Source organism: Peromyscus leucopus, chromosome 5, assembly GCF_004664715.2.
Source record: "Peromyscus leucopus breed LL Stock chromosome 5, UCI_PerLeu_2.1, whole genome shotgun sequence".
Lineage (NCBI taxonomy): Eukaryota > Metazoa > Chordata > Mammalia > Rodentia > Cricetidae > Peromyscus > Peromyscus leucopus.
Window position 1 is genome coordinate 135,503,155 of NC_051067.1, and position 25,945 is coordinate 135,529,099.

General features: G+C 39.3%; 1 protein-coding gene and 2 pseudogenes across 1 annotated transcript; 2 read left to right on the plus strand and 1 right to left on the minus strand.

Annotated features, from left to right (window-relative positions):
• Nucleotides 1–84: 84 nt before the first annotated feature.
• On the minus strand, nucleotides 85–564 carry LOC114690132 (60S ribosomal protein L23-like). Its single transcript, XM_028864642.2, has one exon. It carries the CDS (start codon nucleotides 562–564, stop codon nucleotides 178–180), a length of 387 nt encoding a protein of 128 aa, XP_028720475.1. The 3' UTR covers nucleotides 85–177.
• Nucleotides 565–2,272: 1,708 nt separating this feature from the next.
• LOC114690133 lies at nucleotides 2,273–3,241 on the plus strand (annotated as a pseudogene).
• A 21,101-nt stretch (nucleotides 3,242–24,342) lies between these two features.
• LOC114690134 lies at nucleotides 24,343–25,379 on the plus strand (annotated as a pseudogene).
• Nucleotides 25,380–25,945: the final 566 nt, after the last annotated feature.

A 25,945-nucleotide genomic window follows, 5' to 3' on the forward strand; every position in this document is an offset into this window, starting at 1 on the left:
TGTGTGTGTGTGTGTGTGTGTGTGTAAGACGTGTGTATGCACATGGGCTCATGCCACAGTGGGCTTATCAAGACTCACTTGTAATTTTTTTTTTTTGGAGCAAAGACTTTTTAATGAATATTTTACAAATACAACAGAGAATCATGCAATGCTGTCTGCATTGGATGCAATCCTGGGCTACAATTCTGCACATTCCTTTGTGACTGGATCTGTGATAACAGAACCTTTCAGCTCACCTTTATTGTTTACTATGACTCCTGCATTGTCTTCAAAATAAAGAAACACCCCATCTTTTCTTCGATATGACTTTTGTTGTCGAATTACCACCGATGGATGGACCTTTTTTCTTAGTTCTGGTTTGCCTTTCTTAACCGTGGCCATCACCATGTCACCCACACCAGCAGCAGGAAGTCTGTTCAATCGTCCCTTGATTCTCTTCACAGAGATGATACACAAACTTTTGGCTCCTGTATTGTCAGCACAGTTGATCACAGCTCCTACCGGAAGACCCCAGGAAATCTGGAATTTCACTCCGGAGGACCCACCACGTCCTCGCTTCGACATCTTGAATGCCCGGAAAGAGTCAGAAAGGTCACTTGTAATTTTTTTTAAAGAAATTTTTTATTTTATATGTTTGGGTGTTTTGTCTGCATTTGTGCCTGTGTATAATGTGTATGCACTGCCTCAGGAGGGTGTGTTGGATCCCCTGGAACAGACTGGCCGTGAGTTGGCCATGTGGGTACTGGAATTGAACTCCAGACCTCCTTAGGAGCAGCAAGCACTCTTAACTGCAGAGCCCTCTCACTAGCCTCCTCTTTGGACTCTTTCTCACACTTTCACACCCAGGAGGAAAATGAGCCAAATAGACAACAGACTACCTTGAATAGGAAGATATTTCTTGATTACCTAACTGGGTTCCAAGCTATGGCCATGTTTTTCTTATTTAAGTGACATCATTGAAAGGACCTGCCCTGTTTCTCTAGTCTTGATTCACTGGGCATCGTCTCAGGTCCCTCTGTCATCTGCTCCTGTGAGTGCCGTCTTTTCTGGCTGAGATCCAAAGAGTATTCTCCATTTCTGACACTCAGAGATTACTGCTTCTCTCTGCAGCTGGATGGTAAGTCAAAGCCCTATGTTGGGCTGGGATTTCTTCCAGAATCAGCCTTGTTGTTATTTCAATAGTTATTTTCTTTAGGGATTAACACTATTTTACAAAAGGGCCTACAAAGGCTTGCCAGGGCTGAAAGTGTTGTGGGTACAGTCCAGTGGGAGAAGCCAACCAGAATCCACAAGGCCCGGTGTTCCATCTCCAGCACTGGGAGAAAAGGTGTTTTCCAGGAATGGGAAGAATGCTAACAGCTAATTCTGAGAGCAGGAAAGGCTTTGCAGCCCTTGGGCAAAGGCTGACAAACCCACCTAGTGAAACCAGCCAAGGAGTTAGAGCACAGGGTTTCTGAACCCAGCTCACTTGGTGCTTAGCAGAAGGACTCTGTACACACCATCCTCCTCCACATGTTCTTTCTCCTTGTGCTTGGGTGTGAGGAGGAGGACCCACCAGACCCAGGACCAACAGCAGGGAGCTTAGGGTTAGGCACAATGAAGGGGAAGCCACTTCCTCCCTGCCTCTCCTTTCCCCCATCTTCCTCCACTTTCCTCCCTCTGTTGAGAATTAGCTCCTCAGGGGACTGATCTGCTGGGATGTGCTCCAGGGAGAGGCACTCCTAGGGCCGTGGGGATCCATCTGCAGGTAAAAGCTACACAGCCCTTTGTGGTCCTCAGATCTGTGCTCCTGTCTCCTGCTCTTGCCTGTACCACTCACTTTCTGCCTCTGGGTGGACTCACTTCTCTTCTGCCAGATTATTTGCTCTCTGTCTGCTCAACCAGTTTTCTGTCCACGTCCTCAGCCCCCTTCTTTCTTTTGCTCCTAGCTCCTGCCTGGGTGAGTGGAACAGACTTGTCTGAGAAATCTTGCAACAGCAAGAAGATCTGCAAGTGTGCCTCATCTTCTCTGGATTTTCTTCCTCTTCTAGAGGGATTTTTTTTTTTGTAGGAGTCAGCAGCAGCTGAAGTTCTAAGGCTTTTCCTCAGCATCCTCTTCAGCATCCTCCTCAGCATCCTCTTCAGCATCCTCCTCAGCATCCTTCTCAGCATCCTCCTCCTCCTCCTTCTCAGAATCATCCTCATCATCCTCCTCACCATCCTCTGGGCTACTCTCATGGACGACTCTTCATCCTTACTGTTGCAAAGGTTTCTGGCCGGCTACCCCTCTCTGGCCCCTCTTTTTTCTAGTCTGGCCTTGGGAGCATGGGAGGTGACAATGGTGCAGAAGTAACAGAGTTCATTTTATTGGGGTTCTCAGGTTTTGGCTTTCTTCAGGGCCATCTGTTTTCGGGGTGTGCTGTGTATCTATGTGGTTACCTTGCTGGGCAACTCTCTGATCATCCTCCTCACGCTGGCGGACTCTGCCCTCCACTCCCCCATGTACTTCTTCCTGCGTCACTTCTCCGTAGTGGAGATCCTCTATACCACCACCATTGTGCCTAGGATGTTGGCTGACTTCCGGTCCTCCTGCCCCACCATCCCCCGGGTCAGCTGCTTCACTCAGATGTACTTCTTTGCCCTATTTGGCGTTGCCGAATGCTGTTTGCTCACTGCCATGGCTTATGACCGATATGCTGCCATCTGCTGTCCCCTGCAATATACCACCCTGATGAACCAGGTAACATGTGCCAGCATGGTGGGGGCCTCTTACTTTGCGGGCATCATCACTGGCACCATTCACTCTGTCTGCATCTTCACTTTGCCTTTCCATGGTGCCAACACCATCCATCACTTCCTGTGTGACATTCCGCCTGTGCTGAGACTGGCCAGTGCAAGCACTTTCTGGGGTGAAGTGGGGAAACTCTTCATCACAGTAGCTTTTATCTTCACGCCCTTCTTGTTGATTGCCTCTTACACCTGTATCATTGCCACTATACTTGGTGTTGCAACATCCGAGGGACGTCAAAAGATCTTTTCTACCTGCACCTCCCACCTGTTTGTGGTCATACTCTTTTATGGGACTGCGACTGCTGCCTATATTAGGCCTCAGGAAGATTCTCTTGGGGACAAAGACCAGATTCTTTCCAATTTCAACACGGTTGACACCCCCATGTGCAACCCTTTTGTTTACACTCTGAGGAATAAGGAGGTCATAGGGGCCATGAGGCGGCTCATGAAGAGATACCTTGGGGGTCCTTGACCATCCTCCCCATCCTCCCAAGATCTTGGATCTAAGGGCCTGATCCCTGGACATTCTCAAAGAAAAAGAGAAGCTGAGACCCCAGGGCACAGTCTTTTGTGCATTGGTTGTTCCACCCACCATGAGCATCTAAGACACAGGTGTATATTTCAGAGCTCTGTTTCCGGGACCTGGTCTTAAGACTTTGACTGGGCTTCATGATAAGAGCTGAGCTGAGGACTGGGATGGAGGTCAAGGGGAAGGCTGCTGAGATAACCTTGTGTGATGATGTGATTCCTGGTCATTGCTGAGGTTTAGTGCCTTCCTGGGGTTATGCTCTTGAGACATCCATCTTCCTGCTTCTCCCAGTGAGTCCTTATTGTAAGCCTTTCTCTCTGACATCATTGACATATGCTGGTAAGGACAGGGACAAGGACTGGCTGTTTTGGTTTGCAAGTTCAGCTCCTGAGTCCTGCTTGGTTTTGCTGTAGGCTTGGTCTATTCAATTGCTTGTCTCCTGAATGATCCTGTCTCCTTGGACTCTCCCAACATGTTAGTGATCTTTACTTTACTTCCCAACTGTTTTAAAAACTGTTTTTATTCCTTCCTTTGTTCACATCCTGCCTCCCCCACTCTGGTCTGAGTCTGATATGGCCCTCAATTCTTGAAAGGACACTGGTTTCTTGCAACAAACTGTTCATTATTTTTACTTGGGGTCCACCCTCGGTTATTGGTTGGAGGGATTTGGCACATCGCCCTTTTCTTGGAAAGCTAATTTTTTTTTTGTTTTTGTTTTTGTTTTTGTTTTTGTTTTTTTCGAGACAGGGTTTCTATGTGTAGCTTTGCGCCTTTCCTGGAACTCACTTGGTAGACCAGGCTGGCCTCGGACTCACAGAGATCCGCCTGCCTCTGCCTCCCGAGTGCTGGGATTAAAGGCGTGCGCCACCACCGCCCGGCGGAAAGCTAATTTTTGATTGTTGCAGCACCCTCCTCAGCTATTAGTTGCGGGTGGGAGAAGCAGAGGCAGGGAAAACGTGCCCAAGGTGTAAACCAAGGCCTAGAAACAGGGTTGTTTCTTTCCCAGTTTGCAACAAGGAACTCAGTTGGTTGTAAGAAATTTGCATACAGAAGAAAATATATCTATCAGCAGAATGTTGATAATGCTTTTGGGAAATTACTGCTGCCTGCTTTTGCTCTGTGTTTGTGTACATGCTTGTTCATAAAAATTAAAAATGAGATTATATTGTCTAAACTGTGTTTTTACAGCTTCTACTCTATTGAAGGCATTTGAACATGTTATGCCATGGCTCCTAGGGAGTTTCTTCATTGTCTCTGTCATATCTTACAGTATGGGTTCTATAATCTTAATAAATGTCCTGTCATCACAGTTAACATTTGTCACGGACATTGAGATAAACATACTCACACATATCTTTACCTACATTTTCTCTATTACAACTCCCTGAAACAGGACTGCTGAGTAAAAGTGTTTTTAAAATACTTTGCCAAATTACCTGCCACAAGAATTTTTAGTGTGTTTTATTGCCCAATTGAGTGCCTTCCCTCAAGTTTCAGGGCAGAGATGTTGTCTAAGGGTCAGGAAGGAGTTGAGGTTAGATGACCCAAAGAAAAGAAGGATGAGGAAAGTATTTTGAAAATTTCTTGAGATGAAAAGAATAAGGCAAATGTGAGTCACTTTTCCTTAGATGACCAAGGACAAGGTGAGACATGTGGATTGGAAATACACTAAGATGCATCAAAATGTAACCCAAGGGACTACTTTCAGGCAGAGTCAGTGTCTGAACATAAGAACGCAAGCTTAAGGTGAGGGCTTCAGATGTTGGAGCTGTGAGCCCCTGGACTTCCTGAGGGCTCGATCACCTCTCTTTGGTGACTGTTGGCTTCTGTTCCCTTGTTCATAGGTAAACTTCTGTCTGTTATCTGTTGATATGTCCCATTCAAGTATCTAAGAAATCCATGCATGTTCATTCTAGACTTTCCAGAATCTATTATTTTGAAATACTTGATACTAAGAAGGTAAAACTGGATATGAAACACTTATCATTAGTACAAGAATTTTCAACATTACCAGTTTTTGTTGTTGTTTTGAGACAGTCTCACTATGTAGCCTTGGCTGGCCTGGAACTTGCTATGAAGGTCAGGCTGGCCATCAACTCACAGAGATTCACTTGCCTCGGCCTCTTAAGTGCTATGACTAAGGTGTGCTTTATATGTCTGGACAGTTAGCTATTTTCCAGGCACAAAACCTAATGTAAAAATTATGTTCACAGATGCAAGCAGTGTTTGAGAACTATTACATAAATCAGTATTTAAACACTTCTCTATTGGCATATTTTCCTTACAAAATTGTAGTAAAAAATGCAATGAAGTTGTCTATGTGGATCATTTTCCCAAATTCCCTCCAAACTCACTTTGTTTTACCCAGATGTACACTCCAAATGTTACCCATTGTTACACGTTATAAGGAAGACTGGAGGCCTTGCCACGAGCTGCTTCTCCCAGAAAGCATTCCAGAAACATCCCACACTCGTCAACCATCAACCCTCCACACACATTTCACATCTTTATAATTACTCACATTATATGCTTCTGCTGGTTTGTTTCTTCTTTCCTCCATTCCTCCACTCCACCCCACTCTGAATCTCAAGAGCACAGGGACCTTACCAATTACTTCCTGATACCAGAAGCACAGGCAACCCCAGCCCCTGACCCCGTGGGTAGGAGAGGTGTTATCTGAAGTAGCTTAGATGTGTTGATGCCTTGTCGTTGGACATTACAGTGTAGTTGGACACTTGCAGTGTCCACTTTTTTCCCAGATGGTCTTGCTATATGGCCATGTAGCCTCATGTGCTGCAATTACAGGAATGGAGTACTGCATCAGGTGGTGTTTCTCTCTTACCTCCAGTTTTCTCTGTCTCTTTCATTCCACAGTTATTAGTATCACCGTGTTGTGAAACACAATGATCAATTTTCAGTCTTCATTTTACTCAATATCTCGACATTATTGATATGTGCGATCTCTTGTCCATTCTGTAAACTTTCTTTAGTGTCTGTGACTTCCAAATACACAACTTCTTATTTCTGACCATTTCCCTTTAGATTCTGTAGAGCACTATCTACTTACAATGCCGGATGTCTCTTGTTCTCCTCCCATGCTTCTTCCATCCAGTAAGTGAGCAGTTGCCATTCAGTTATTCAGATAAAAGTCTAGTGGTCCCTTTAAATTAATTTCTTTCCTCAACACCTATTGTGCCTCAAAAATTTAATGCTCAGGGCCTGGACAGATGCCTCAGTGGTTAAGAACATTGTGGTTCTTGCAGAGGACCTACATTCAGGTTCTCGTACCCACATTAGGCATCTCACAACCACCTATAACTCCAGTTCTACAGGATATGACACTCTCTTCTGGCTTCCATAGACACTCACATACACATACAAATACATATATACTGACACATATACATAAAATAAAAATAAAATGATTCTTAAAAGAATTTAATTTCTAACACTTTTCTGTAAACTGAAGTTCCTCGAAAAATGTTCCACTTCTGTGGGAGATTCTTCAAAGCTGATTGATTAAAAGTTTGTTATTGTAGAATCTTGTAGAACTAGAACCACGTTATCTTGGCCTATCTTTGGTACCCTTAATAACCATTCATGCCCACCTCTGTGTCTGGCCTAACATCTTTGTGACTGTCAGGTAAAACCTTTGGAATGAATTCTTAGTCCAAACGCTGAGTGTCATCAGACAGCATCTGAAACCTGGCAGAGTCTTCCCATGTTGGGTTTTAAGTTGTCCACTGGCTGTCCTTACAGTGTATTTGTTAAATGCCTTGATTTATGAGTCTGTTTTGCTCTGTTATTGACAAAAGCTTATGTAACCACATCCATGGAGCAAACTGAATCCATGTTTTGGGGCCATGGTCACTCATATTTGGCTCCAAATAAACTGTCTTTTGCTCCTTTGAAATGTCTTTTGCTCTATGTTTAACTGACTTAATTATCTCAGGGTCAGGTACCAGAAAACCATGGACCTCAGTCCACTGAAATAAATTGAAGTATCAAATATTCAACATTCAACCTGCACAACCTGCTTACCACACCTGGTCCATTTCCTTCCATGAAAACTACTGTAAAACACTCTGATGGCTAGTTTTTATGTCAACTTGCACAGGCTAGACTCATTGGTGGTAGAGAGAACCTCAACTGAGAAAATTCTCCACTGCACAGACCTCTGGGCAGGGCTCTGGGCTATCTTCTTAATTGATGGTTGATGGAAGAAAGCTCAGCCCATTGTGGGTGATGCCATCTCCAGGTTGGTGGTCCTTTCCACAAGGAAGCTGACTGAGCAAGTCATGAGGAACAAGCCAGTAAGCAACATCCCTCCATGGTCTGTACATCAGCTCCTTCCTCCAGGTTTCTACCATGTTTAAGTTCCCTGACTTCCCTCAGTGATGGAGTGTGCTGTGGAACTGTCAGCTGAAATATGGTCACAGTGTTTGTCACAGCAACAGAAACCCTAACTGAGACAAGCACTTTCCCACATTTACCTCTTGCTCCCTGTCTCTAGATAGTCCATGATGATTTACCTAGTGTGGTGTGGCCTTGTGGCATGGTGTGGCTCCCTTCGTGGGGACTGAGTAGTAGACTGTTCTGACAGTTGTCTCCTGACCTGGTGCCTTACCTAATTTGAATAATGACACCTATATTTAGAACACTGTGATATTGTCTTTCTTTTCCACTGCACATTTTGTCGTCCTTAGGCATTTAGGCTCTTTGCATGTCTTGCTCTATGCCTGCAAGTTCCTGGTTTTGCGGATTAAGATAAACTTTATTGATTCTAAAAAAATTATCTATTTTTAAAATTTATTTTTAAATTAGCAAACAAAAAAGAATGGGTTTTATGATATAGTTTTCTTAAACATATCATTGTACTTTGCTCCACAAAATATTGTCCACAAGTTCATACTTTAAACCAAAGGTAATTTAACATTATTTGAGCCTCAGCTCACATTCCACCTCTTCAGAAGGACTGTTTTGAATATCCCTCAAGTGGGACAATATGGTGGTCACTCTCATATACTTACTTCACAGTGTATACATCCTTCAGAGAGATGACATTTGCTCTTTTGATTGAGTGGAAATTTAGTTCAGGCTTTCTCTGCTGGAAGGTATATTCTTTAAAGGCAGAGGCTTTGCTTTGCTTTGAGCTATGACTTTAAGGCTTAGAAGGGACTGGTACAGCTTAGAAGAGGGGTTCTACACACATCACAGACTGTTGCTTCAGTCTACTCAAAGGGAGAGAGGAGAAAAAGCATGCTTGTGTTTCTCTTTCTAGAGTCTAGACAGCTGAAGATTGCCTTCCCTAAGCTCCCTCATAGCTCAAGTTCCACTCATGGCCTAACTTTTGCCTAGGCAAGGCACCTCTGGGAAACATGGAAGACAGAAGAATTGAGGCAGAGGCTTCACCCGCTTCACGTCTTTCCTCTGACAAATTGGTGTTTTTATGGTAGAAGTGGTCTCAGTGCTGTGGAGGTCAAGAGGCAGGATCGTGCTCCAACACTCATCCACAAAAGCTTATGGATGATATGTCAGGTCTCAGCTCACATTCCACCTCTTCAGAAGGACCTTCATCTGAAGGTCTGGCATGCCAGCTTAGAAGAGGCATTATGGTTGATATGATTGGCTTCACAGGATCTGGAGTTACTTAGGAGACAAGCCACTGGGATGCCTGTGAGGGATTATCTTAATTAGGTTCACTGAGGTAGAAGAGCCACTCTAAAAGTGGGCCTCACAATTCCCTGGGCTCAGTTCTGGACTGCAAGAAAAGGAGAAAGGGAGCTGACTATGAGCATTCACTGTTTCCTGCTTCCTGACTGTGATGCAATGGGTCAGTGATCAACTGCTTCAAGATCTTGCCACTGGGACATCTCACCACAATTGACAGTACTTTTGAACTGTGAACTGAAAGAAACCCTTTCTCCTTTAAGTTACATTTGCCAGGGCATTTTATCACAACAGGAAATGTAACAAATACAGAAATTTGGTACCAATAAGTGGGAGTACTGCTGGGAAAAACCTGACCATGCAGTTCTTGAGCTCTTGTTTGTTGGAATAGTATAGAGAAGTTGGGAACTTTGGGCTAGAAAATCCCTTGATTGACACAAGTAGAGCTCAATGAGCCATTCTGGTGGCAGACCCAGCTCATGAGGTTTCATAGGAGAACAAGGACTCTGTTTTGTTTCTATCACTTTGATAAAGACTATGCCCAAAAGCAACTAGAGAGGGAAAGGTTTCATTTATTTCATCTTATGGCTTACAGTTCATCACGAAGGCAAGTCCAGGAAGAAACTCAAGGCAGGGACCTGGAGGCAAAACCTGAAGCAGAAACTTGAGGGAACATTGCTTACTGGCTTTGTGTCTATGGTTTGCTCAGCTGGTGTTCTTATATGACCCAGGACCACCTGCCCAGGGTGGCACCACCCGCATTTGGCTTGAGCATCCCATAAATGAATAATCAAGAAAATGCCCCCATAGATTTGCCTATAGACAATCTGATGGAGGGATCTTCTCAACTGAGGTTTCTTCTTCCAGATGACTACATAGCTTTTTTCATTTTGATACAACAACAACAACAGCAACAGCAACAGCAACAACAACAACAACAACAGAAAAATCAACCAGTGCAGATTCCATGGGAACTAGGCTGGGGCCATGAATACGATCATATGGGAAAGAGTCAAGCTTCATTCTGCCAGTGTCCACAGAATTTGAGTGAGGACTGAATTGAAAGGTGATGGACTAACATGTGTGGTGGAGGAAATTTCAAGACAGGAGAGCATCCAGGCCATGGCAGGGCTACTGTTAACAATGAGAGAGAGAGAGAGAGAGAGAGAGAGAGAGAGAGAGAGAGAGAGAGAGAGAGAGAGAGAGGAGAGGGAGGGAGGGAGGGAGGGAGCAAAAAGTGAAGCAGAAGGATATTAAGAGGCTCTCAGATGTCTATCATTCTTCTAGATGGTTCTTTGCAAGGTAGGGTCACAGATGCTGGTCCCATTGGTGAGCTATCCTTCATGAAGTCAGATCACAGGTACTCATCACACCTCAGGGTGGTCCTACAGGAATCCATTTGTGAATGTTGGCCCCTCCAGCGTGGTGCTTGGAATCTTTGTCTCTGTTCCTCTACAGACTTTGGCTCTGACCAGCTTTCCAGTTAAACGAATTCTGTGTGATTCAATGATTCTGACTCAGTTTTCCTCCTCTATTTAGAGTTTTTTCTGTTGACAAGTTTCTGCCTGTAGTCTTGTGGCACTTGCTCTGAGTATCTCATGAGTGTGACTCATGGATCTGGGATGACAGAGCACTGGCTGCTGCTCCTGTGAGAGAAGAGGTTTTTTTTTTTTTTTTCCGGTACCATCTTTCTTTTGCCGCTGGTCTGCACATCGTTTCCTCCTCTTTTTTCCACTTTAAAGTATCTGTTACTTAGAGGACTATACTGCTTCTCTGAGGCTCTCTATCTTAATCACTGCTGCAGTCACCCTTTCTCACCGGGAGAGCTAGCTCCTCATACCTGCCAATCCCTCAGAACCAAACTTGATCCCCCTACCCTGTTTACTTTGCAAAATTTCCTATTTTACTAAACTGCAGAGTTTAAACTGCTACCCACCTCTTTTGATAGCTGTTATCCAACTTTCCTAAGCTCATTCCCTGGGGATTCCAGCAGATCATACCTGCCTATTATCTGTGCCACCTCCCCTGATATATCCTGATGGCATTAATGGAACATTGTGATGCAGCAATGGAGCATTCAGGTGGGACTAAGGTAATGTCACAGTAGAGCATTGACATGGTATCTGGAACTTTATCTTTGCAGAGAAGCAGCATCACAATGGCAATATTGAGCCTTGTGGTTTCACAGGGGAGCTTCGATGGCACAATGCAGCAATGTTAAAGTAAAACTGAACAACATGATGTCACAGTGCAGCATTATGATATGATAGTAGAGATGTGAAGCCAAAACGTACTATTGTGATGGCAAAGTTGATGATTGTTATGAAAAAATGGAGCATTAAGATGTGATAATGGTTCTGAGATGTCACAATGCACCATTGTAGTGGCCTAATTGAGCACTTTCATATAAATATGAAGTAATGTGATGGTACAATGAAACATTGTGATGTCAGTGTGGAACATCATAATGTCATGATAGAGTGTGATACCACAAGGCAGCTTCATGTTGGCACAGTTGGGTGTTGTGATGTCATAATGGAGTCTGTGATGACACAATGGAGCATTTTGATGGTTCAGTGTACCATTTGATGGCAAATTTGATGATTTCAATGTCACAATGGAACACTGTAATGTTAGAGTGGAGCTGTGATGTCAAAATGCACCATGTGATGGCATAAATGAGCTTTGCCATATAAAGTGGAGAGTTATAATGGCACAACAGGTCATGTGATATAGCAGTAGAACCAGTGACATCACAGTGCAGCACTATGGTGCTACAATGGAGATTGTTAAATTTCAAAGGAGCTGTGATATCACAATGAGCATTGTTATGTAAATGGAGGATTGTGGTGGCACAATGAAGGACTCTGAGGGCAAAATGTAGCATTGTGGTGTGATGTCATCATATTGATATTGAATGGAGCCTAGTGGTGTCACAGTGGGGAACCTCACTTAGGAGCTATGATGTCACAATGAAAAATTGTTTCAGCACAATGGTGCATTGTGATGTCACATTGCAGGATCATATTGGCCCATTGGACCATTGTGATGTGATACTACAATGCACCAATGTGATGGCCCCACTGAGCACTGATATGCCAAAATGGAGCATTGTGGTGGCACAAGGATGGATTGTGAAGACAAGGTTGAGCCCTGTAATACAGAATGTGGCATTTTGATGTCACAGTGAAGCTGTGATTTCACGACGCATCACTGTGATGGTTTAATGGGACTTTGTTATCTAAAAACAGTTGAGTGTTGTGAAGGCATTGTATTGCGATGTCATGGTTGAGCCGTGTTATCACAATGCATCTTTGTGACAGAAAACTGAACACGTGTGTAATGAAACAGCATTGTGATGGCAGAACGGTGTACCATGCAGACAAATTTGAGAATTGTGATGTCTTGAACTGCAAGCTGAGATAGACCTTGCCGTCTCTACATGGCTGTTTGCTGTTCAGGGAAGTAACACAGCCCCCGTGTTGATTCCCACAGTGGAGGCATCAGCTTACACTCTCATCTGCAGCGTCAGGATTCTTCCTTCCTGACAACTTTGACAGAATCTGTCATCATTTGTTTTCTTGATGATAGCCATCCTGACTAAGGTGAGGTGGAATTTCAAAGCAATTTCAATTTGTAGTTCCTTGATGGCTAAGGATGTTGGACATTTTTCAAGTACCCCTTGGCCATTTGTATTTCTTCTTTTGAGAACTGTATATACTCCATTAGTTCATTTATTGATTGGATAACTTTTTTGTATTTGACTTTTGTAATTCTTTATATATCTTAGATATCAATCTCCCGCGTGATATATAGTTGGCCATTTTAAAAAGGAGATTTGTGGTAATTTCCTTTGTAGTGTGGAATTACTTTAATCTATTGCCCTCTCTCAATTCTTGGGATGATTTCAAGTGCTATTGGAGCCCTTGTTAGAGTACTTGCCCATGCTTATATTTTGAAGAGTTTTACCTATGTTCTCCCTAACAGTTTCAAAGTTTTAGGTTGTACATTAAAGTCTCTGACCCCCTTTGGTTTGATCTTTGAACAGGGAAAAGAGAAAGTGTTTGACATTTTCTCAAAAGTGAAACAGTCTGCATTTGAGGCAATACTTGCTTAGATGATTCTTCAAGCAGTGGTTTAATCACAGGAGAACTTTAAGTTGTTTTACCTTTTTATTTAAAGTATTTTTATAATTATTATCTTTAAAAACTGTAGAGCAAGGGGGAGAGGGAGGGGGGAGGGGGAGGGGGGAGGGGAGGGGGAGGGGGAGGGGGGAGGGGGAGGGGAGAGGGAGGGGGAGGGGGAGAGAGAGGGGGAGGGGGAGAGAGAGGGGAGGGGGAGAGGGAGAGAGATGCATCAATATATAACAACCAAGTCCATCTTTTGTTGTTTGTGTGCATATTATTTCAGAGCTAACCAGTTTATATTGGATTGTGTATGCATATTATATCAACACTAGCTTGAACTATAAGTCAGAAGAAGGAAATTAAAGGAGTATAATTAGGAAAATAAGAAATCCAATTTTCCTTATTTATGGATGACATGATATTATACATGACAGATCCCAGAAAATTCTATCAGAAAACTTCTGGAAGTGATCACAATTTCAGCAAAGTTGCAGGATACAGAATTAACTTGCAAAAACCAATAGCCTTTCTATACACCACCAACAAACATACAGGGGAAGAGATCATGGACACACTCCTATTCAGAGTAGCCTCAACTAGTTTTTAACTGCAGAGGGAAAATAACTAATTATGTGTCTTGAATAATGCTCAGGATGCAGATAAGCAGACATACCTCCTACGGTAACTATATTTACCCTAGATAACTATATCTACCCTAATATATATTAACTATATTTAATGATTACAAATTTGTCAAAGATAATATTGCAGAAAGACACAAAATAGAAAAATAATGAAAAACAATATCAAAATTGAAAATAATGTTAAAAATCCAAGCCTAATCACAGACATAGATAATCATTGCTCACAATTAATTTTGACAATATTGTATTTCTGATATTGGACTTTAGAAAAAACTGCAGGATAGCTGGTCCTTCATTTTACTCTGTCCCACTAAAAGTCATTTCTCTAACCACATGGGAAATGAGTGCATTCATCAGGGTTCTCCAGAGAGATTGAAACAATTGGCAATACAAAAACACAGCTATCTGCTGGTTGTGATGTCAGAGGAGCAGCATATGGCAATTGATTTTAGGAGATCGGCCCACCAGGAAACAAAACCCTGATGGGTGAATCTCAGATAGGCGAGGTCCTGGGCTCAGCTCCAGAATGCTTCTTGCTTCTGCTGTATCTTTGCATGTCGGCTGCTGCCATTTTTCTCTGGTATCTGGCATGGTGTGAATGGGCATGGGGAGATGCCCACTGCCCTTAATGTAGTCTTGGAATATCCCATTCTACTGGGTATTTTTACCTATGGATTATTATGACAATGATTTCCTCCTAAGCTGTACTGTTTAACTGAAGCAATGGTTTTTATACAACGATAAGTGTCAGTTTAAATAGAATTTTGAGGATCGAGGATTTTTAATAAATATAGTATGAGATTATAATAGAGATTAGTTTAGTGGAAAAATTAACCTAGGCAAGAATAGGATAAAAGTTGTCCCTGCCTCTGATAAAGCAGTGTAGATTAATTTCTAAATGGTCTTATTAAATAAAAAAAAAAAAAAAAAAACACATAGCCAAACATAGGGGTGAAAGCCTTAGAGAGATCAGGGAAATAGGAAAAGCCACCAACCAAACTTACCTAACCAACTCTGTAGCCTCCAAATGCAAGTTAGTTCCTGTCTACCCACATCTATATGCCTTGCTGTTCTGCCATCTGATTTGCTCTCTCCATTCAGCTACATTACTTCCTCTTCCTGCATAGCTCTGCCACTTCCCGTCTGTCTGTACAGACCTACAGACCTCTGTGGTTAACTACTTTTGGAATTTAAAGTGTGTGCCACCACACCTGGCTCTATTTCCAGTGTGGCCTTCAACATACAGAGATCCTGCCTGTCAAGTGATTGGATTAAGGGTGTGGGCCTAACTTCTTTGTTTACTTAATGACTGGCCTTTTTCCCTGATCTCCAGGCAAGCTTCATTTATTAAAGCACAAATAAAATATCACCACATTTCAGCATAAATAAAATATCACCACAAAGCAGAGGCTACAGAGGATAAAAAATAAAACAAGGAAGTACCACACAATTAGAACACATGGATTTCTTTTGTGGAGCCATATAGACTGTGGCTTGGGTTAATGGTTAAGCAAAACAATTGAGTCCCAATAGCCCAGCAAGCTTAAATTCTTTTAATCTTAATGTTATGAGATGTGTTCACAAGTTTTGGAGTGCATCATAGATGAAACGAAGCTTTAAAGAACAAGGTTAGATTAAGATGTTTTGTGACTAGCTTTGAGGTGGAAAAGCCAAGGAAACCATTTAAAGTTTTAGCAAGGCACATAGTCGAGTGAGGGACTCATTAAGGTCAGGGATCAACAATAAAGCAGTCCAATTATTATTAGCTGACGTGCCTTTCTTGCTTAGAATTGGTTGATGACCAAAGGTGATGATTAATTTCTTATATCCTCAGCTTCTTGATATAAAAAAAAATTTGGTGATTGGGTATGCACCCTAAAGATTTAAAGTTAGAGATGACTGATTGCGTTTCATATATAAAAGTTTAGATTTGTCATTCTTCTAAGATTTCTTGTGATTACCTTTTAAGATAAATAATAAGGTTATTGGTCCTTTCTTTGTAACCACAAAAATTCAGCCTGCCAGCAGAAAACTGGCTGAAAAGAATACCTTATTTGTTCACTCTCTTAATCTATAACAAATTGCTTGGGTATGAATGTATGTGGGTTCTTGGGACAACTTGTTTTTTTACCTGTAATATGTAAAACATTTAATCATGTAAGAGATTTGGAAAACATGCTGTTTTTTACTTGTATTCATTCACTTGAAAAATATAATGTAACCACATTATAACTTTTATATTGCCTGAAAGGTTTTGCTGGGGTATATAAGCTGTAAGGGAAAAATAACATTAGTTAGAAGGAAAACGTCAAGAGAGACATGTAGACGGATTTCTAGAAGGTCTTATTAATAAAAACAAACCCAGGAGCCAGATATTGGGGTGCACACTGAAAGATCAGAGAAGCAGAACAAGCCACAGCCACCTCACCTCACCAATTCCTCAGCTGATCCTGTTTCCTCAGACTGGAAACCTCTGAGTCCTCATCCAAATGGATCTCAGCTGAACTGCTGCTAAAAGCCTAAAAGCTTAATAAAAGGCTCTAGTTCCTGGTCCTCATGCCTTATATACCTTTCTGTTTCCTGCCATCACTTCCTGGGATTAGACATGTGTTACCATGCCTGGATGTTTCCACTGTGGCTTTGAACTCCTATATCTCTGCCTCCTGAATTCTAGGATTAAAGGCATGTGCTACCACTGCCTAAACTTATGTTTAATATAGTGGCTGTTCTGTTCTCTGACCCCCAGATAAGTTTATTGGGGTGCACAATGTATCAACCACAGAGACAGGAGTGATAGATACATCTAGATATCTGATATAAGAAATAAAGAACTGAGACTGAAGATGATAGAAAGACCGTAACAGTGTGTGTGTGTGTGTGTGTGTGTGTGTGTGTGTGTGTGTGTGTGTGTTTCCCTCTTTCACTGGGTACTGCTGGAAGCTGTCTCCACAGCAGCAGTAGCTATCAGATACATCAGAGAGGTTTATTAAGGGGAATTGGCTTCTACAAGCTGAGAAGGAGGACCCAGTGGCTTCATACCTGATTGAGACTTGAGGCATGAGGACTATCTAAGGGTAGGAGGAGATGGACTTTTCAGTTTACTCAACATATGGTAGCCATGGTGCTTATATAAACAATAAATACCATCCAAAACCTTATAAAAATCTATGTTTTTTCATAAATTTGTAAAGCTACTATCAAAACTTTTAGGTCATTAATAATGGATAAGACTCAAGACAGGAAGGAAAGTTCACTCTTCTGTCATTTTTTCCTATAATAGTCAGCAACAGATAGGACAATGCTTACCCACAATGGGGAAAATACCTTCTCCAGACATTGTACTGATTAAATAGTGATCTCTTCTGAGACACATACTCACAGACATCCCAAAAATTATTTGAGCATCATATATTAACTGTCACAATGCCCTTACTTCATGGTTCTAAAATAAGGTGAAATGGAAAATCCTCAGAAAGCTGTTGGAGAAGAAAAAACAAAAGCAAATAATAAACTATTTATTTTGTAATTGGTCCTGTAGCCAAGAGCTGTATAAGATATAAACTGCCAATTGATATAAACACTGTATACTCTGCTAGGGATACAAATAGATGAAGTTCTATTGTAGCCAACTCTGTTTTTGAATTTTTCTGACTATGTCTCATTTCTGTCTTCTAGGTCTGTGGTTCTTGCTTCAGTAGTAGGTCTTTTCACTTTTCAAGTACACACACACACACACACACACACAAAAAAAAAACCCAGACACAGCAATATTTATATATTTGCACATACATGTATATGTATAAAACAATAATAATTTTAAAAAGAGACTGTCAATTTGAGGAGGGGCATGGGAGGGGTTGAATGAAGGTTATCCAGGAGGGATGAAAGGGAAAGGGGAAAAAGATGTAATTATCATAATTTAAAAATGTATCAAAACTAAACCTCACTCTCATATTTAATCATTCTCTTCTAGTGTAATTAACACCCCTCAAATTTTTTAATTTAGCATTGTCTTTATTACATTGTGCCCTTATCAACCAAATCTACACCTCTGCAGTTTAGACGTAAATCCTATTATATATTACTATCTCAATATCCAATGCCCTATACAACACACTATCAGTCACAATCCTATTATTCAACCTTTCTATACAAAGTAAGCAAATTAACCTTCCTGGTTCTCTGTTAATATGATAATATTAATATTATATATATATATTTATAATATATTTGTATATATTATATGCCCTCTAAAACTTAGATTTTTAGATCATAAATGTTCTTGTTGTGTTTCTTCTATATCCATCCTTCACTTACTATAGCCATTGGATAATATTCCCAAGGGACCATGAAATATTCAACAATAAAGACCAGCTCTAATCTAGATATTAACAAACTGAAGGACTAGACATTATAAAATTTTATATACAGGTCATAATGGAATCAAACTAGAAATTACTAATTCAAATAAAAATATAAAAGTAGAATATGGACCTCTGGGAATACCCATGGGGGTTTATCATGTTGATGTGGGCAGACCATCCCATGTCAGAGCGGGGGATCCTGGTCACAGGAAGTAGTAAAAACAGACTTGAGCACTAGCTAGTATTCATCTCTCTGTTTCCTGGTTGTTGACATAATGTGACTTGCTGGTTTAAGCTCCTGCTGCCTTGACATCCCCACATCGTGGACCATTAACTAAAATAAACTTTTTACAAATTAAAAACTAAAAAAAGAAAATATGTGAAAATGAAACAATATTGTTGTAAATAGCCAATGTATTAAAAAGTTGAAGAAAAATGAAAATATCTTATACTATATGAAATTCAAAATGTGACAAAAATTGAAGATTAATTAAATAGGACTTTATAAAATCAAAGGTATATTAGGAAAACAATTAAATTTTACCACATGTGAGAAAGTGTGTGTGTGTGTATGTGCATGCATGATAATAAATCACACTATATCTACACAAATAGATGTATACTTAAAATTAAATGTATACAATTAGCATCGTAACTAGGGTTCATACTCTGTAAGAGGAAGGGAATAAATAATGAATACTATAGCAGATAGTAAAGGATTAGCTAGGAAAATTCAATGAAACCATAAGCTGTGGTTTTAAAATGACCAATTAAATTGATAAACCCCTACCAAGACTAACCGGAGCATTAGAAAGAGACACAGACTATTAACATTATGAAATTTGGCGGTTAATCTTGATTGTCACCTTGAATGGATTGAGAGACACCTGAAAGGTTAATGAAGCACTTTTCTGTTTATACTGTGAAGACATTTTCCAAGGGGATTAACTAATAAGGAAGACACACCCCTAATATTGGGCACAATGTTCACAGATAAATTTATATGGACTAAAATTGAAAAGGAGAAAACCATCTAGTGCAAGAATTATTCCTCTTGGGTTATCTGGTCTAAATTGGCTACATAATCTAAACTGTTCTACTCTACCATGTAATCCCATCGCTAACAGTTGAAACCGTGAGTCGAAATCAAAATTTTCTATTCTAAATTGTTGATGAATTAGTTTTTTAAATTATTCCTTTTATTTTCTGATTTAATATTGTACTTTTCCCCTTCCATTGCTGCCTCCAAACCCTTTCATATACTCTCCTTACTCCTTTTCAAATTTATGACTTCTTTTTCATTAATTGTTACATACAACTTCTTCAACAACAACGATAGTAGTTAAAGTTAGATTAACTACTGAAACATAAAAACACAAAATGTTGTAAATATACAGGAATATTTATGTAAAATTGAGATATGTAGAGAAAAATATCTTAAAAATTGGCCAAGAAGAATTCATCTAAGATTGGTCCATCCTTTGTACTTGAACAATGCCACAAAGAACTTAAAAAATAATATTCTTTAAAACATATAACAGTAATTATATATATATAAATAAACATATATATTAATAAATATAAATAGCTTCCAACTGAAAATAAACATTTAATAGGCAATTCACGAACACGAAAAAAACCAATAATAAAGATGTCTATTTTTAGAGAATATGAAAAACTTTATGTATAATTTTTTTGTTATAATTACATGATTTCTCTCCTTGTTTTCCTCCCTGCAACCCTTTACATGCATTCCTCTTGCTCTCTTTCAAATTTGTGACCTTTTTTCCTTTAAGTGTTTACACACACAATGCTACTTGTATATACGTGTTCTCAGGGCTGACCACTTGGTGTTGAAAAACCATTGGTGTGCTCTTCCCTGGGTAAGACTTCTCCCACTTCCAGCACTCCTGAGTTGCCTATAGTTCTTCATCCAGGGAAGACCTCATGAGCTCTTCTCCTTCAGTGCTGATATGTCTAAGGGTGCCATCTTGTTTGGGTCTTGTTAAGGCAGCTATGTTGGTAGGACTTTATTGGTGTAGCTTCTCGGACATTTCAAGAGGATGCAATCTCACTTCAAACTTCCTGTTTTCCTAGCTAGTACAATCTTTCTGGCTCCTCTCCTGTAATTATCTGAGCCTTACGTGAAGCAATTTTGTTGTAGCTGTATCTATTGGAACTGTCTCCACTACTGCATTTTTATTAGTTGTGACTTTCTGTAAGGGTCGCCATCTGTTTTAGAGAGAAATTTCCTTGATGATAAGTGAGAAATGCACATCTGAGGGTATAAGGACAAATATATAATTTTTTGGGGGGTGAGGGGTGTTTAAAGACATGGTTTCTCTATGTAGTTTTGGTGCCTGTCCTGGATCTTGCTCTGTAGACCAGGCTGGCCTCCAACTCACAGAGATCCACTTGGCTCTGCCTCCCGAGTGCTGGGATTAAAGGCGTGTGCCGCCACTACCCAGCTAAAATATTTTTATATCTAGTGATTGTGCTGGTTTTATAAAGTTGTAGTTATAGGTTCCCCTTCAAGATTTATGACTTCACTAGCCCTGGATAATTGTCTAGGTTTCCAGTACCATTCATGATACCCCTATTGTTGAGCGGGCCTTAAGTCCAACTAAAGAGATGTTGATTAGTGCCAAGATACATGTACCCCTACTGTATTCTTAGAGTTATCATGCCATGCTCATCCTTGCTGGGGTTCATAGGCATCATAAATGAGTAGGACTATTGGTTATTTCCCTCCTTTGGAAACTTTAATGGTGCCTTGTGGTACCATGAAAGCTAGTCTTCAGGGAGGAAGCATCCAGTTCAGATCCAGCTCGGGGCCTCTGGGCTCTGTGTTCAAAATAAATGGTGTCTCCAACAATAGAGACTTAACTTCCAATACTGGAGCTACCCTAGGACTAAAGCAACAGCCTGTAATGTTCTGGGAATCTCTTAGATCATCCTGACCAACAACTCAAAAAGGAACTTCTCATGCCTGGTGTTGGGGGTCTATGGTTCTTCAGAGGAAGGTTGTCATCCCAGATGAGAAAATTTCATTTAAACTATATAGGTGCATGTATACACAGACTTGCACATATTGCAAATATTGTTAGATAGTTAATAGTAGGATTCCTTAAAAGTTTTCCAACCTGTTACCTTACCCTTCTCTTCTCATCTCCCTCTTCCTTCCCTAATTAGACCACTGTTTTTTTTCCCATTTCCTCTTTCATGTGTATCCTGCCATTACCTTATCTATTAGCCCCTCTAGTGACCTCATTTAGTTTTCCTGCTTCTTCAGATACTCATGTTATGCACTCATATTGAAAGTTTTGGAGTTGTATAATTCATATGCTAGAAACATACACAGAAACTACCCTGTGATGAAACTTTTGCACATTGATTTGTTTAATGTTTTCAAAATCCTATTTTATAACTACAAGATATTTTTAGAAATGTCAATTAAATTCTACTCCTTTAGAAATGTCAATTAAATCCAATTAAATTGGATTTCTATATATCAAACACAAGAAGTATGCTCTTATTTGAATGAAACCACCTTTTTAATGAAATGAATTAGGATATTATTTTGTTCATTTACTTATAAAATTTTTAAGTATTTCCAATTTTAATTAGTGTGTAAGGTCAAGGACTTATAATTTGTAGGAGGGAAATGAAATATCTATCAAAAGTTAGTTTATACATACATTGTACCAATAATTGTCACAAATGTATACAAAAAGACAGAATGTAATGCAGTATTATAACCACTGAGGTGAACTAGAACACCAAATTCCCTGTTCTTAAACAAAAATTAAATTAATGAATTGCATATAAGACTCCTTGAGTATCCAACATAGAAGTTACACAAGAATGGAGTTTGTCTAGATAATGTGACAAGAATACCATCAGTACTGTGTACTAAAAAATGACAGAACAAGAGAGTTGCAGAATATTTAATGAGACATAATAGCATAATTATTGTCCTTGTGAAATTTGTAACATGGATTAAATAAAATATACCTTAATACATAAAAATATTTGATAGAAAATTCTGTTTTTATGCTGGTAAATTTGAAGCCTTGAGGCTAATGAAAACCTCGTAGGAAATACATTGATAGGTTCCTATATACTACTGTAATACTAAATTTTCATATGTTAATTATAAAATTCAAAATAAAATACAGCTGAAGTACAATTCTAATTTTAAAGATATTATGGTTTTTGTCACTTTTTCACTGTGCAGGAGAGATTTACTAATGAATAAAATAAGTGTCCTGTGTTCAAAGAGTCATTGTAGGATTGGATTTAGCTAATCCCAGAGGCATCAAGAATAAATTACCTTCACTGTATATACTGAATCTATCTGCTTAACGGGAAAATTTAGTTTGGCCAAAGGTAAGACAGGTCAGATTATCAACTGATTTGTACAGTTTTTCCATTGTCTCTTTATATTGTTTGGCTGTCCAGAAGATGTGTTATGACACTACAACATCTTATGAACCTATGTCTGCTTGAATCCTTCCTTTCATTAATCTAGTCTTGAAGGATTTCTGCACTGGTTAGAGAAGGTAAAGTTCTTCTATCTTTGTGCAGTATTCAAGCTAACTTATCGAGGGTGCTTTGAAATGTTTCCCTGATAAATTTGCTTGAAGAATTCTTATGATTACTATAGCAAGCTTTAGAATTTGAGTCATAGGTCTGTTTCTGTGAAAAAAAAAGTATTAAAGAGAAATATTTTTTAGTTATGAGACTGCCAGATAGCTCACAAGCAATCCAGCCTGTGCTTTTTCCTATGTGACACTTTTTTTGTGATAGAGACAAGAATAAGCTGGATGACAAACCTTTATTTCAAAGAATACTATGAGTATATTTCATCTTGTTTTTAAGTAAGTAAAGACTAATTAAGGATTACATGTTTGATGGTGTCATCAGACATATCAAGCATATGCTCCATACTTAGGAATAAATGCAGATTTTTCTGACATCTAAAGGCTTGTTTTATTGGAAAAAGTGCAAGAATTTTAAAATATTACCTTATTACTACTTCTTTTACATTTTCAGTATATTTCAATCATTGTTCAAACCACAATAAGTCTCTGCTTTTTAATCTGTAGTTTTAGGACATATTAATGATAAATATGTATGTTTATTACATATATTCCTAAATAGAGACAATGCTAAGAGCAAGACAGAAAATAGTAAGTTAAATAATACCAATCATTAGCTTTACCATTCACATCTACCATCTGATGTGTTGCTCATACAGGAAATTATACAACAAATATGATTGAAAATTATACAACAAATATGATTGAAAATTATACAACAAATATGATTGAAAATTCACAGATTCTATGTTGTTTGATAAGTAATAGGAGAGAATAGAAGGGATTGGAGTCAGGATGGTACAGTGTAGAGCTTTGTGGTTTGTATAAAGTAAATCTTATAGAAAATCTTATGTATTCTGATCAGTCCTTGAAAAGAAGGGTGATGGTGTCCTTTGAGATTTGGGAAAAAGGACCTTAAAATTTTCCTTGTACCCAGAAAAGTTTGCAAGGAAAAGCCCAGAGTGATCTTAGCAAAAAAAAAAATATATATTAAAATGACATAAATGCATCCCACTGTCATAGACATTACTCATCTCTATCTATATTGTAATTAATCTCTCTGACTTGGACTTTTATTCTTTTAGATTAAGAACATGATAAGAATAGATACTACCCTTGATCTTAGCCAACACTTTTTTTTATAAGCAAAGCTCATCCAGTCCTGTATTCCCATGGTGCCAAACATGTTTTTCCATGGTCATTTTAAACTGATACATACTAAGAATAAAAGTAATTATAAGAGGAGAGTGGCTTGGTAGATGTGGTTATGTGATTATTTTCTACTAATAAATTACAGAAGCTTGGAAATGGCATTAGATTTTTAAATTAATTAAACTATCTGTTCAGCATAATTTCACAAACTGTACGAAATCTGAAAAAAATGTCTTAATAAAAATTTACATATAAAGTTGAGTGAGGTACATTGCAAGAATTTGTGATTTGAAGGGCTACCTCCAGTTTCTAAACATAGATATTTTGTGTAAAAATAATGAAGGTGACTTTACGCAAAAACAAATACATGTTCTTTTTCAATTGTACATACAACATATATTTTATATAACTGTATGACTGTATATATTTTAGTAGGAATGAAAAGATTTAGTGAAAAAAACCTATAGAAAGATTCCTATTGCTTCAGCTCATTGCATATAGTAATACCAATATTTAACTTTTCAGTTCTTCTGTATTAAATTTATACTTTGATTTCTTTTTTATCACTAGATTCTGTTAACAGTAATTCAGTATGAAAAACCATTCTGTGATCACCGAGTTTGTACTCTTGGGCATAACAGATGATCCAGAGCTTCAGGTTGTAATTTTTATCTTTTTATTCATTGCTTACATACTAAGTATCACTGGAAACCTAACCATTGTCATCCTCACGCTGCTGAACTCTCACTTAAAGACTCCTATGTATTTCTTCCTCCAGAATTTCTCCTTCTTAGAAATTATATTCACCAGTGTTTCCATCCCCAGATTTTTGGGGTCAATAATTACTAAAGTCAAGACAATTTCCTATAACAACTCAGTTATTTTTCTTCATCTCCATGGGGGTGTCTGAGTTCTTTCTTCTAACTGCTATGTCTTATGATCGCTATGTCGCCATCTGCAAACCACTGCATTACACCACCATCATGAGCCAGAAAGTTTGCACCCTTCTTGTCCTCGCCTCATGGCTGGCAGAATTTCTGACCATCTTCCCACCACTCATGCTGGTCCTCAAGTTAGACTTCTGTGCTTCTAATGTCATCGATCACTTCTCCTGTGACTACTTCCCCATCTTACAGCTCTCCTGCTCAGATACCAGTAGTCTAGAGATGATCGGCTTTTACTTTGCTTTTGTCACTCTGCTATTCACGTTGGCTCTAGTGATCCTGTCGTACATCTGCATCATCAGCACCATTCTGAGGTTCCCATCTGCCAGTCAGAGGAAAAAGGCTTTCTCCACCTGTTCTTCTCACATGATTGTCATCTCCATCTCTTATGGAAGCTGCATTTTCATGTATGTCAAACCTTCTGCCAATGAAAGGGCATCACTGACCAAAGGTGTGGCTGTTCTCAACACTTCAATTGTTCCCATGTTGAACCCTTTTATTTACACATTGAGAAATCAACAAGTAAAACAAGCCTTCAAGGAATTAGTTCATAAAGTAATGTTTTATAGAAGCAAATGAGAGTACATGTTAACAGAAATGAATGTTGTAATGACATAAGACAAAATGAATTTCATTGTACTCTCTCATCCTGTTCCTACTTATGCTGCTGAGAACAATAGTGTTACTTGCTACTGATCTGAACATTACTACAGCATAACATTTTTACACATATTTATGCTTAAAGCAATTGATGGTTTACAATTCTGGCATTTCTTTGCTCTTTCTTGGTTTGCTTGACTGTTAGGTTTGTTTTTGAGACAACAGTCTGGTGCATAGCCCAGAGTGGTCTGAAACATCTAATCCTCTTAGATTCTTCTGAGCAACTTAAACCCACAAGCCTGAACCACAGGTTCCAGAATATTTTACAATTCTTAATAGAAAACCATTTGCTGGAGACTGTATATCAGTGTGTTGATTCTTGATAATAAAAATTTTTACGTTGTCTTGGTTTATAAGATTAAACACTGTCTTGGTAAGCTTACATTGAATTTTTCTCTGATACTAATATAATTATTCTGATGAAACCTACAAATATGATGAGAATTTCCTCCACAATACAGTGCTTTTATAAAGCACTTATTCTA

What these genes read in the sequence shown, in the direction of transcription:
- LOC114690132 (XM_028864642.2), bottom strand. Translation starts at nt 564, where the DNA reads ATGTCGAAGCGAGGACGTGGTGGGTCCTCCGGAGTGAAATTCCAGATT.